The 13,325-nt window shown below is 45.3% G+C and overlaps 2 protein-coding genes across 3 annotated transcripts in view; one reads left to right on the top strand and one right to left on the bottom strand.

The window, feature by feature from the left end:
* Acp2 (acid phosphatase 2, lysosomal) overlaps positions 1-5,466 on the top strand; it is a 9,292-nt gene extending 3,826 nt beyond the window's left edge. The window contains exons 3-10 of the mRNA XM_013029961.1: positions 631-783; positions 892-990; positions 1,070-1,159; positions 1,601-1,733; positions 2,819-2,901; positions 3,020-3,126; positions 3,239-3,414; positions 4,538-5,466. Of these exons, the coding sequence (XP_012885415.1) occupies positions 631-783; positions 892-990; positions 1,070-1,159; positions 1,601-1,733; positions 2,819-2,901; positions 3,020-3,126; positions 3,239-3,414; positions 4,538-4,671 (975 nt within the window). The 3' untranslated portion in view covers positions 4,672-5,466. The remainder of the gene's footprint in view (positions 1-630; positions 784-891; positions 991-1,069; positions 1,160-1,600; positions 1,734-2,818; positions 2,902-3,019; positions 3,127-3,238; positions 3,415-4,537) is intronic.
* Positions 4,719-13,325, bottom strand: part of Ddb2 (damage-specific DNA binding protein 2, 48kDa) — a 24,998-nt gene continuing 16,391 nt past the window's right edge. Inside the window, exons 4-10 of one of the 2 annotated variants that reach the window (XM_013030048.1) lie at positions 11,910-12,055; positions 10,623-10,722; positions 10,367-10,544; positions 9,904-10,046; positions 6,439-6,603; positions 6,258-6,303; positions 4,719-5,982 (exon numbers count right to left, since the gene is read on the bottom strand). In XM_013030048.1, coding sequence (XP_012885502.1) covers positions 5,918-5,982; positions 6,258-6,303; positions 6,439-6,603; positions 9,904-10,046; positions 10,367-10,544; positions 10,623-10,722; positions 11,910-12,055 — 843 coding nt within the window. In that variant the 3' untranslated portion in view covers positions 4,719-5,917. The remainder of the gene's footprint in view (positions 5,983-6,257; positions 6,304-6,438; positions 6,604-9,903; positions 10,047-10,366; positions 10,545-10,622; positions 10,723-11,909; positions 12,056-13,325) is intronic. The other variant, XM_013030049.1, reaches the window with a different exon arrangement.

A 13,325-nucleotide genomic window follows, 5' to 3' on the forward strand; every position in this document is an offset into this window, starting at 1 on the left:
AAAAAAAAAAAAAAAAAGAAAGTCTAGAGACTCTTATTACCACGGAGCTGTGGCTCAACATGGTCGAGTGCTAGCCTTGAGCACAAAAACTCAGAATCAGTACCCAGGAGTCCAAGCCCCATGATGACACAAAACAAAACAAAACCATGGACCATGGATTAGATAGCCTACTAAGAACTTTTTTTTTCTTTTCCTGGGCATTATGCCTTAGCTTTTTCACTCAAGACTAGCACTCTACTACTTAAGCCACAGTTACCACTTCTGGCCTTTTGGTGGTTAATTAGAGATAAGTGTCTGATGGACTTTCCTGCCTGGGCTGGTTTAGAACCATGATCCTCAGATTTTAGCTTCTTGAGTAGCTAGGATTACAGGCGGGAACCACCAATGCCTGGCTCCTCCTAAGAACTTTTGACTAGGAGGGGAAGGGGCTGAGTTCTTTACACAGTGGTGACAGCCCCCAGATGAGTGTCTGGGCCCCTGAGGGATGGTAAAAGCCAGAGGTGGGGAAAATACATGGTGGATTATAGTGTCCTGAGTAACCATCAAGAACAGGTTCTTCCTGGGGCCCCAATAAGGGGCCAAAGTGCATGTATACACACACAGGTAATACTCAAATTGCTATCTCTGCAGGTTTATGTGCGAAGCACAGACTTTGATCGTACCCTCATGAGTGCTGAGGCCAACTTGGCTGGACTCTTCCCTCCCAATGGGATGCAACGCTTCAACCCTAACATCTCATGGCAGCCTATCCCTGTCCACACTGTGCCTGTCACTGAGGACAGGGTAAGACTGGCCGGCCCTTCCCTGGAGATACTGAAGGGGATAACTGGCCAGGGGCCTACCATCTGATCCCAGATTCCTTTGTGCTTGTTTCCCTTCTTTCATTTGCAGTTGCTGAAGTTCCCATTGGGCCCATGTCCCCGTTATGAGCAGCTGCAGAATGAGACTCGGCAGACACCAGAGTATCAGAACAAGAGTATTCAGAACATGGTGAGTAGTGGCTGAAGCTGGAGTTCATCAGGTTGCTCTTTCTACTGGCTAGGGCTGATCTCCTAATCCATTTTCATAGCAATTTCTGGACATGGTGGCCAATGAGACGGGGCTTACAGATCTGACCCTGGAGACCATCTGGAATGTCTATGACACACTCTTCTGTGAGGTGAGCCCACCGTGGGGAACTCAGTAGAATTGCTTTTTTTTTCCCCCTCAACAGGCCCAGGTCACAAGGATGGAGAACATAAGCCATTCCCACTGGGGAGGTTCTGCAAGCCATGGCTTGAGAAATCAGGGGACTTCCTTCCTGGGTTAAAAGAACATCAGAGTGGGAAATGGTTTATTAGTTGTCAGCAGTTTGTACTCCTCTCCACACATGGCTCTCAGGGTATGAGACCGTGATCTGCTGAGTCTCCCACTTTGTGTCTGAGCTTCCTTTCTTGGGCCCTTCCATCTACCATGTCTGCTCTTCCAGCTCCTCTCCCTCACCTCTGCTCTCCTCTCCTTCCCTCACACACACAGGCACTTCCCTTCTGGGGAAGAGAGCTGCCCCTGGAGAGGCTTTAGCCTAGGTCTGGGGAGCTAACCGACCTGCTGCAATACACAGCAAACCCACGGGTTGATCCTGCCGCCCTGGGCCTCACCCCAAACCATGCAGCGTCTGAGCCAGCTAAAGGACTTCAGTTTCCGCTTCCTCTTTGGGATCCACGAGCAAACAGAGAAGGCCCGGCTTCAGGGGGGTGAGTGGCAAGAGTGGCATGTCACTTGCCTCCTGAGGACTCTCCGGCACTGAAAAATGTATTATGAGGGGGTAGGGTGGGTGTTCTCCTACACTTGTCTACCTGAACTAGTCTGTGTTCCCTTAAAACCAGATCGCTGTCTTGTTGTTTCCCTTTAGTCTCCCCAAAACATCCCACATTTATGTGCCCTGTGTGTCTGCGCTCATAAGCAAGTGTGCATGATTCTTTTCTGTTATTACTAAACTTCACCCATGTCGGAAGACCTCCTCTTCTCCTTCCCCTAACTTCAAGCCTTCTTCCAGAGACCTACTGGGTTCTTTGGAGAGAAGGCTAAGGCACCACTTTCCTCATTTGAATACTCAAGAGTATACCGTCTCTCATACCTTTAACATCTCAGTAATTTTCAGAGCCTGTATGTGGCAGTTACCCTGGCATGGAACCTCTATCTTGTGTGTAATGAAGTAGGTTAAAGTTTACGTTTTGTTTCATGATTGGGTAATCAAACATGGGTGGGGCCTCACAGCTTATTTATAAATAAGCAGGCTTCTGTCTGTTTAAATACAGTTACCTTGCTTGGCACTGGTGGCTCATGCCTATAATCCTAGCTACTCAGGAGGCTGAGATCTGAGGATTTCAGTTCAAAGCCAGCCCAGGCAAGAAAGCCCATGCAACTCATCTCCAGTTAACCACCAGAAGTGGTGCTGTGGCTCAATCGGTAAAGTGCCTGAGCCTTGAGCTGAAGAGCACAGGGACAGCGCCCAAGCCCAGAGTTCAAGCCCCATGACTGACCTATATAACTATATATATATATATATGTATAACTATATAGCTATATATGTATAACTATATAGCTATATATACTATATACACACACACACACACACACACAGTAACCTTGCTTTATCTTCCCTCTGTACATCTGACTTGAGAGCAAGAAGCAGAGCTCCCTTAGTCCCCATGAATCAGAAGAGTTCTCTGGGTTTATAATCACACCCAAGACTAGCCAGTAGTGAGAGCAGCAGATCATACAGCATCACTGAAGACAGTGATGGCTACACCCAAACACTGGGACTTTTCTTCTTCAGGAGTCTTGCTGGCTCAGATACGGAAAAATCTGACCCTAATGGCCACCACCTCCCAACTCCCTAAACTGCTGGCTTATTCTGCGGTAAGCTCCTAAATTCCTCAGCACTCTGGCCTCAAGGCAGGAGCTGGGTTTCTCTATTCAGTTCTGGGGGTTGGGGGGTGAGTGAGCAATGCTGATAGGCAGTGCCTCTCCCTTGCAGCACGACACTACCCTAGTTGCTCTGCAAATGGCACTGGATGTCTACAATGGTAAACAAGCCCCCTATGCTTCCTGCCACATATTTGAACTGTACCAGGAAGATGATGGGTAAGCTCCCAGTGTGTCATGTGGAGGGGTTCTTGGGTGTGGCTAAAGGCAGTCTAGGGACTCAGTTATGAGCCTGGTGAGCAGTTCCATCTTGCCTCTTTTCAACTCCCAGGAATTTCTCTGTGGAGATGTACTTTCGGAATGAAAGCAAGCAGGCCCCCTGGCCATTGATCCTACCTGGGTGCCCTCACCACTGCCCACTGAAGGACTTTCTTCGCCTCACAGAGCCTGTTATACCCAAGGATTGGCAGCAGGAGTGCCAGCTGGCAAATGATTCTGCAGACACAGGTGAGCTGCCACCTGACTACATGCTGGTCATGTCCCAGATCAATGCCAAATTCACATCCCCTAATTTTGAGGGTGCTGTCACACTTCCAGCCATCTTACTGCATTTACCTGGACAGCTCCCCCTTCTGCCCTGAGATCATTTTTACAACAACAAAATCTACTTTCTTGGCTTCTCCTGGTTATTCTGTTAACTTACCGACAGCTTCCATACTGGCTTCCCCCTCCACAGACTGCTGACCTCTTCTCTGAGTAAGACATACTCAGTGCTGACTTAAGGCCTCTACATGGATGTCCAATGAGACATCTTAAATTGATACATTTAAAACCAAATGCTCTTTCCCGCCACATCTGCTTGCTCATCTTCCAGACTTCCCCATTTTAGTATATACCACATTGGTCACCTAGTCACATCGTACAACCCCAGGCATTGTGCTGCTCATACCCACTCAGATCATTGGCAGATCCTCTCAGCTCAACCTTTCAGGTACCATGCACTTGCCTCTCTGGTTAACGCCCCTCTCTTAGCTGAACTGCTGAAAAGCCTCTTAATTACCTTTCTGGTTCTATTCTTCTCCCCTACAAGTCTCAATATAGCAGTTGATTTCTTTAAAAAACAACAAAACAGATTGGCTCCTATCACTACCATTAGACATTTCCCATCACATAGAGAATGAAATGTTTTTCTACCATGACTTCCTAGGTCCTACTTGTCCTAGTCTTCTGCCCATTTCCTACTTCCCTCTAGCTTACTTTAATTCAGTGACACTTTCTTGCTCATCTCGGAACATGTTTATTCCTGTCAGAGCCTATTGTACTTGCTTCCTGACTCTCCCATTGCAGGACACTGTGTATGTCTCACTCATTGACTCCAGGCTCTGTTCTCACCTCTTCAAGGATGCCTTCCCTGAATTACCTACCTTGCTTCTCATGGTATTCATCACTAACCTGTCCTTCCTGTCATTTATTAAATCTCTTCTCCTAGAATGTAAACTTGATGTGGACAGACTTTTGACCACCTTTATATATCTTCTGAATGTCAGAAAAGTATCTGGCACATAGTAGGTGTTCAGTATTTGTTGAGTGAATGCTAACATTACCTTTCTCTTCCCCTCCCCCTGCCCAGAGGTGATCGTGGCCTTGGCTGTCTGTGGCTCCATCCTCTTCCTTCTCATAGTGCTGCTCCTCACTGTCCTCTTCCGGATGCAGGCCCAGCCTCCTGGCTACCACCACGTCGCAGACAGGGAAGATCATGCCTGACAACCACTCAGCCCCCTTCCCTCTGCCTCCTAGGGGAGGTGGGCTGGGCCCTTCCTCCTGACTGTTGCTGCTCCCTAGCCCATGGACAGAACCTGGGTTGAGCCTCCCTGACTACCCCAGCCCAGATGAGTGGGGCTTGGTTTGGCCCATGGCACCTGTCATTCAGCATTGACATGCCTGATGTTTATCAAGTACTGTGTCGGACACTGGCTTTCTCTAAACAGGATTGCATCTTTCATACTCCCTAAGGACCTGAGATATGGAGAAGTGTTCAGGTTTCACTCAGGAACCTGGGATAAAAAAAAAAAAAAAAAGAACTGAAGGAGCCAGTACTTAATCTGTCTTGCTCTTCCACCAATCCCTGCTCTGTCTCTTCCAGCCTGGAGTCTTTGGCAAAGGACTCTGTCTTGCTACTCAACGTTTACTTGGAAGGATAGACTGCATACCACTGGGGGTACAATACTGGCTACCAAAGGCCCAGATCGCCCAACAACCAACCGGCCAAGTTTCCCATTATTTGGCTGAAGCCACCATTAGTGTTGACACTATTGCTGCTCAGGCACTATTGTCCTCCCTTGCAGGTGGTGTGGGCAAGTTGGAAGGATGTTTGTGTTGCATTGGGGAGGGAGTTGGGGGGAAGGGGAGTGAATCATGTAGAATCTTGAGATATTCTTTCTCAGCTGGGCTGGACTCTTCAGGGACCTGAGGGTAAATGGAGATGGACAACTGGACAGCTCTCAACTGCGGCCCAAAATAGGGCTGAGGCAGCTCCAAGAATGAAGTGTTGGATTGTGAGTGCTGGTTTTGTGCCTTTTCATTTCTGAGACCCAAGGAGCCCCTTTGACTAGGTCAGTGATAGATCTGCTCACAAACTCAGTTAAATATGTTTTTATTGGCTGTGTCTATAGTAATCACAAATAAAAAAAACACTCCCTCATCATTCTGTCACCACACATCAGAAGGGAAAAAAGGTAGCTGGGAATATAGCTCAGCAGGGCACAAGGTCCTGAGTTCCATCCCCAGCAACACAAGGAAAAATTGAACAGGAGAAAACTACTTTGGCTCCAGGCTAGATAGCAGGGATCTTTAGAGAAGCTGGGTTGCCTGAAGTTTCCAGAGCTAAGGACATTGCTAAGCCAGTGTCCCTGCTCCAACCCCAAGACAGTAGCACTTTTGGCCTATTAACAGCTGCCTCTTCTGAAGAACTTGTTTCCATTTTGTACTCCAAGTTATGGCTCAACTTTCTTCAGTGTCTCTCTCTTTCTTTCCATGGCCCCACTTCCTTCTGATTCCAGATGAGAATGTGGTAACCTAAGAAGAGCAAGAGCAGTCTGATATACCTTCCATTATCAGTGTCAGGGCTTGGGGCTGGCCTAAGGGAGCTAAGTTTTAATAAGGAAATGCTAGAAGACTAGAGAGCAGCCAGGCATTGTTATGACCACAATTAAGGGTCAAGGCTAGAAATAACTAGATCCCCCAGGCATTTTTATTGGCCCTAGGGTGTATGTGGCAGGACCAGGTTGAACTCACCCTGCATGAAACTGGGCCAGGCTGGACATTTCTGAGATATACCTGCTTCTACTCACCCATGGCAGAGGCTAGTGTGTCCCCCAAGGGGTTGAACTCATTGAGCTGGAGAAATAAGAATATTGGCATGAGAAGATGGGGAAGGTATTGGCAAAGACAGAGGGCATATAGGACCAATTTTTGGTAAAGTAGGCTGAATCCCTGCTTCCTCCCACCACTATTTGAGGGCCCAAACCTCACCGAAATGATACCAGAAGACTGTGGGTCATAGAGCTGACACATCATCTTCCCTGAGTTTCCATCAAATATATCGATTGTCCTCAGTTCATACGGGGCACAACTTTTGAAATTAGGATCTGGGTATCGGCCTACAACAATGAGGTTATATCGAGGATGCCAGGTTGCCTAGGAGATGAAGTTGATCACAAGTAAAGAGGGACATAAAAAGTATTCTTTGTAGGCTGGAAAGGTGGCTCAGTGGTAGAGTGCTTGCATGCATGAGGGCTTGGGATTAGATTCTTCAGCACCACATAAGCAGAAAATGCCGGAAGAGGCACTGTGGCTCTAGTGGTAGAGCGCTAGCCTTGAGCTGAAGAGCTGAGGGACAGCGCCCAAGTCCAGAATTTAGGCCCCATGACCGACAAAAAAAAAAAAAAAGTTTTTTTTGCTACTAAAATGCTAACAACTTAAATTTGAAGATAAAACCTATATAAGCTGAGTGTGGTGACTTATGCCTATAATCCCAGCTATGGATCATGGTTTAGGCTGACCAAGGTAATAAAGAGATCCTATCTGAAAAATAACTAAAGTAAAAGCAGCTGGAGGTGTGGCTCAAGTGGTAGAGTACCTTCCAAACAAGCATGAGGTCCTAGGTTTTAAAAAAACCAACAACAAACAACAATACAAGAAAGAAAGAAAGAAAGAAAAGCCAGACGCTGGTGGCTTATGCCTATAAACCTAGCTACTAGGAGACTGAGATCTGAGGATCATGGTTCAAAACCAGCCCAGGCAGGAAAGTCCATGAGACTATCTCCAATTATTCACCAAAAAGCCAGAAGTGGAGCTGTGGATCATGTGGGAGAGGGCTAGCCTTGAGCAGAAATCTCAGGAATAGCACCCAAACCTTGAGTTTAAGCCCCAGAAACAGTGCACACACAAACACACATTTCTATCTCCTCATAAGGATGCTACTAATTTTCTAAGGGCCACACTCTTGTGACCACATCTAAATCTAATAGCTTCCTAGTATCTTATGCCAAAATCATATTGGGAATTAGGGCTTTAATACAAAGAATTTTGGGAGGGATATTGATTATTCCACAACATGTACTTACAGGTACTGCAGAAATTTGAACTACTCAGGAAAAGATAGCTTTAAATACTTTGGAATAAAGGAAGTAAAGCTAATAGACCTTTAGGTCGAGGTTGAGTAGTAAAGCTCTTTCAAAGGTCCAGCCAACAAGTTCCTTTTTTCTTTTTGAAGCCTTAAAAAGTAAGAGGATGGCTAGACACCAGTGGCTCTCAGGCGGCTGAGATCTGAGGATTTTGGTTCAAAGCCAGCCCAGGCAGGAAAAGTCTGTGAGACTGTCATTCCAATAAACTACTCAAAAAACATCAGACATGGAGCTGAGGCTCAAGTGATAGAGTGATAGCCTTGAGCAAAAGAAGCTCAGGGACAGTAAGTAGGCCCTGAGTTTAAGCTCCAGGACCAGCACCAAAAAAGAAAAAAAAAAGAAAAAAGCCATAGCTTAAGCAGTACAGTGCTTCCCTAGCAAGCACAAGGCTGAGTTGATTTTTTTCTTTCTTTGAGACAATAATTTGTTTTCTACAGCAAGATTCTTCTGACCCAGCTTCTTGAGTGCTGGGATTACAGATGTGTACCACTACAACTGGGCTTCAAAGGAATTTTGAAGGAAGTAAAAAACAGCAACAAGAAGAAAGTTGGGTACTGGTGGCTCACACCTGTAATCCTAGCTCCTCATGAGGCTAAGTTTTGAGGATCACTGTTCAGAGCCAACCTAGGTAGGAAAGTCCATGAGACTCTTACCACCAATCAACTATCAAAAAACTGTAAGTAAAGCTATGGCTCAAATGGTAGAGTGCCATCTTTGAGTAAAAAGGCCAGGCAAGAATGCAAGGCCCTGAGTTTAAGCCCCAGTATTGGCACATGCACACACACATATACACATAAACATACACAATTTTTAAAAAAAGGAAGAAGAAATGGTATATGAAGTGGTTTAGAAGTAAGTCACTTAAGAGGCTGGGAAGGTGGCTCAGTGGTAAAGTGCTTGCCTCGCAAGAATGAGGCTCTGGGTTCACTTCTTCAGCACCACATACACAGAAAAAACCAGAAGTGGTTTAGAAGTAAGTCACTAAGGGGCTGGGAAGGTGGCTCAGTGGTAGAGTGCTTGCCTCGCATGCATGAGGCCCTGGGTTTGATTCCTTAGCACCACATATACAGAAAAAGCTGGAAGTAGGCACTGTGGCTTAAATGGTAGAGGCTCTAGCCTTGAGCTGAAGAGCTCAGGGACAGCGCCCAGGTTGAGAGTTCAAGCTCCATGACCAACCAAGAAAAAAAAAAAGAAGTCACTAAAAAAACAAGTGGAAGTTGATCTGGATGAGCTACAATGAGGCAGATATGAACAGATGGATTAACAAGAATAGCAACTGGTGAAGGAGTTTTGATGCTATTTATTATTAGGTTTGATTTTTTTTTTTGTCGGTCATGGAGCCTGAACTCTGGGCCTGGGTGCTGTCCCTCAGCTCTTCAGCTCAAGGTTAGCATTATACCACTTGAGCCACAGTGCCACTTCTGGATTTTTCTGCTTATGTGGTGCTGAGGGCCCAGGGCCTCATGCATGCAAGACAAGCACTCTACCACTGAGCCACCTTCCCATCCCTATTGGGTTTGATTTGAGATACATGGGATACTAAGTCATCTTTTACTAAGTACTCACCATGTGCTAGGTATAGTGCCAAGTGCTTTAAGTATACTGATTCATCCTCACAACAACCCTATTAGTTAGATACTATTATTCCTTTTTTAAGTTGAAATGGAGATCCAAATTGGGAAAGTAAGGGACTTATTTCTATTATCAGAAGCCACCTAAACCTGCAAGACAAACTTAGAAGGTGAAGGTTAATTTGTGAAGCAGCTGCACATAGGAAACTGAAGCAGAGTGTAGAACAGAGAGCCTCTCCCCCCCCTAAAAAAAAGCCTACAGTGAGACAAGAAAAAGAGTTTATCAGAGAGACATTAAGAAAACTCAGGAAGCTGGACACCCGCAGCTATAATCCTATGTACTCAGGAGGTTTAGCTCTAAGGAATCCTGGTTTGATGCCAGCCTGGGAAGAAAATCCACGAGACTCCTATTATCTCCAATTAACCAGCAAAAAAAAAACTAGAACTAGAGACATGACTCAAGTGGTAGAGTACCAGCTGTGAATGAAAAAAGCTGAGCAAGCACATGAGACCTGGAGTTCAAGCCTTAGTACCAGCACCAAAAACAGGAAAAGAAAAAAATGAGAAAGCTGAACAAAATGGAACTGAAGAAGTAGGGTGAAAGGACAGAGAAAGCCAAAGGGTTAACAGACTGCTGCTTTGTGTTTGGGACTGATTGCAGGCTGACCATGTCTGCCCCTCTATGCTCCTTGGTCAGTGCTGGTTGGTTCCCATGATAACAGCTCTCTTCCCTCACTCACCTTGATGGGTGTGAGGTGCTGGAAGTGACGGTGAGGGTGAGGGATCAGGCTAACTGGGCAGTCCCACTGTGAGGCAGAGTAAACCCGGACCTCATTCTTCTGGTCAGTTGTCAGGAGGCGGGATCCATCAGAGCTGAAATAAGCTGAAAAAGTGAAAAGCCCCTTAAGCTAAAAGATCTCCCAAACCCCTGCTCTTCTGGCCTTTAGAGGCCTTTCCTAGTAGGAACACCACCCTTCTATTCCTCTCTAGTCAGAAGTGGACAGGAGGAAAGACTCTGGAAATATTCTAAAAATTCACCAGGGAAAGGAGCAACCAAAGCCAGAAAGGTTCCTAGTCATCAGCTTGGCAAGATGCTCTTGGGAGATAAATGTTTGACCTAATAGCTTTCAAAGTTACAGGAAAAACTGCAGGAGTGGTAAACAAGAAGGATCTGCAGGAAAGATGAGGTTTAAGATGTCACACCTGAGTTGATAGGATGTTTGTGCAGCAGGGAGTAGAGGAAGCTGTTTTTCCCTTTAACCTGGCGCAGGTCCCAGATTTTCACTGTTTGATCTACGGAGGCTGTAGCCAGTAACCAATCACAACAGGGGTTCAGAGCCACATGGGTCACTTTCTTTTTGTGCATTCTGAGATTCCAAAGCTGTGGGAAAGAGGCTGGTTCAGGTGGGGACACAGAACCAAGGGAGGGAAAAGGGATAACCTGGACCTCCGTATATACCTCCTTGCCATCTATGTTCAGCAGGATCACATTTCCCATATTGTCTCCTGTGACTACTATTCGGCTTTTGGTAGACACATCCAGGCTGCAAAACCAGATGCTAGAGAAAGAGAGAGACTATGCTGTAACTCTCAGGACTGAGCTGGATCCATTTATTCACAATTGCAGCTCCAATCTAACCCTCAGTAGGCATTCAATATATTGTTTAATGAATAACTTTTTTGCTATGGATTGCTGTGAAACACCCAGATTTGTTTACCATGTATCCAGTTACTGCTCTGCCAGCATCCTCAGCTAGTAAGAGCAGCTAAACCTCAGAATCACAGGGCAAGTCCCAAAGCTAGCTTGTCCCATACAGCGCAGGTTCTAAGGCAAACTTGTATACTGTTCTCTCACCAGTCACTCTTCACCCTCTGAACCAAAGATGACAGACCAAACAGGAAATGTTCAGCTCTGTGGCTTACAGCTAGCTAGAGAGAAATGTCTGCCCCCTTCTGAACAATTAGGGAAAGCAAACAGAACCCAGATGCTCTTTCCATTAGAAAACTACTTGAGGACAAGGAGATTCAGTAGTACGTGCCTCATAGATGCAGATCCACAGCCAGAAGAGTTCTGAGTCACACTATTTCTCTGAAGCCCTCAACATCTTGCTGCACTGCCTTTTGCTATCCTTCCTGAATGCGAGGAGGAGGCTGCTGGGGAAGAGGAACCTGAAGCCCAGTCACCAATCTTGATGGCTCCTGTGTTTCTCACCCCCATGGGATAGCTTAAGATAATACCCAATGCTAGTTAGATGTCATACTCGCATTCATTTCTTGGAAGTTGTGTCTCTGGCTAGAAATTAAAGCGATTTGCATTTTTTAATTTCTCCAGTCACTTTCTCTTAGGAAGAGGGTTCTCTTACTTTAAGCTTCAACTGAAAAATTAGTCAAGTATTTACAGCCCAATAAATGAACAGCATTGAAACCTCAATTCTTAGCTCCTGCTTCACTCTCTGTAAGGTTTTCTGAACTAATACCCTATTGGCTTGGCTTGTGAGAGTCAAAGCCTAGTTTAATATAGGTACACCTTAAGGAAGAGACGGAGGCCTTTTCCTGAGAAGGGCCAAGGCTTCCCAAGGCAATTATCCACCTGGACCAAAATCAGAGCACGAAAGAGTTTGAGGAAGAGAAGAAGGGGTGGAAAGTAGCTAATACATTTCCATTCTTCCCTGTGCCATGTCTGGCTAAAAGAAATGGGATCCGGATGCTCTTACCAGAACTAGAACTTACTAGTTAAATTACTCACTTGCAAGTGTCTGAGCAGGTAAAAACTCGTAGAGTGTTGCCTTCAAAGTCTTGCAGCTTAGTTGTTCCCTCTATTGAAGAGGCAAAGAACTGGTTGGTATTGAGAAGGTTAAACTTCAGCCCTGTGATGCTCCCTCCAGCTCCAATCTAACATGAGGAAGGAAAAAGCCAGTAAGTGATGATGGGTCAGAAAGTGTAGGCAAAGCCTGGGTATACATACTATGCCAACGGAAATGCCAGTCAGGCAGCACCAGGGCTAGGCCAGCTTAGACACCTACACCTAGGATACTCTCCATAGTGCTCTTTATTTAGTTTTATTGTTATTATAAAGGTGATGTACAGAGTGGTTAGTTTCATAAATCAGGTAATGAATACATCTCTTTTTGGACACTTTCACCCCTTCAGTGCACTTTTACTTTATTTATTTTTTGTCGGGTGTGGGGCTTGAACTCGGCCTGGGCACTGTCCCTCAGCTCTTCAGCTCAAGGCCAGCGCTCTACTGCTTGAGCCACAGCACCACTTCCAGTTTTCTGGTGGTGTACTGGAGATAAGAGTCTCACAGAGTTTCCTGCCCGAGCTGGCTCTGAATCGTGATCCTCAGATCTCAGCCTCCTCAGCAACTAGGATTACAGGCGTGAGCCGCCGGTGCTCGGCTTTGCACTTTTGCGCTTTTATTTTTAAGGTGTTATTTTACTTTTATATTTTAAATTACAATACAGAAAATATGACTGTGCTTAGCATTATAGCTCTATGGATTTTAATACATCTATAGCTTTGAATAACCCCTATCGAAGTTTTCTCTCCCATAAATTTCCTTCATTCTCTCCAACCTGATCACATCTTCCACTCACTCCAACACCCCTGACAACCAATGATCTATTTTCTACCACTGTGGTGGTTGAATTTATGGCAAGTTATCTGCATACTTCAGGAAAGCTTCAGTTTACAACAAACAGCATCTGGGTTAGAAGGGCAGGAAACAGACCTGTGTTCTTTTCTATTCTTCCAGATATTCCAGAAATGATGATAAAAAATAACTGTGACAGGGTTGGGGTATAACTAGTGGTACACCACTTGCCTAGCATGCAGGAAGGCCTATGTTTAATTCCCAATACTACAAAAAAAGTAAATAAAGAAGTCACTAAGAGAAGAAATTAACCATAATAGCTAATAAGAGCTCATCAGATAATATATAATAAATCATCTCTATATAGTGAGATCTTATTAAGTGCTTATTATATATTAGGTTTCTTTGTTTTATGTGAGTATGGGGGCTTAACCTCTAGGCCTTGAGCACACTCATATTTTTGTTTGTGGCTGGTGCTCTACCACTTGAGCCATGCCTCCAGTCCTGATTTTCTGCCATTTGGCGATAAGATGAGACCTTGAATTTTTCTGTTTGGCTGGCTCTGAACCA

The sequence above is a fragment of the Dipodomys ordii genome, unplaced genomic scaffold (assembly GCF_000151885.1).
Source record: "Dipodomys ordii isolate 6190 unplaced genomic scaffold, Dord_2.0 Scaffold125, whole genome shotgun sequence".
Classification (NCBI taxonomy): Eukaryota; Metazoa; Chordata; class Mammalia; order Rodentia; family Heteromyidae; genus Dipodomys; species Dipodomys ordii.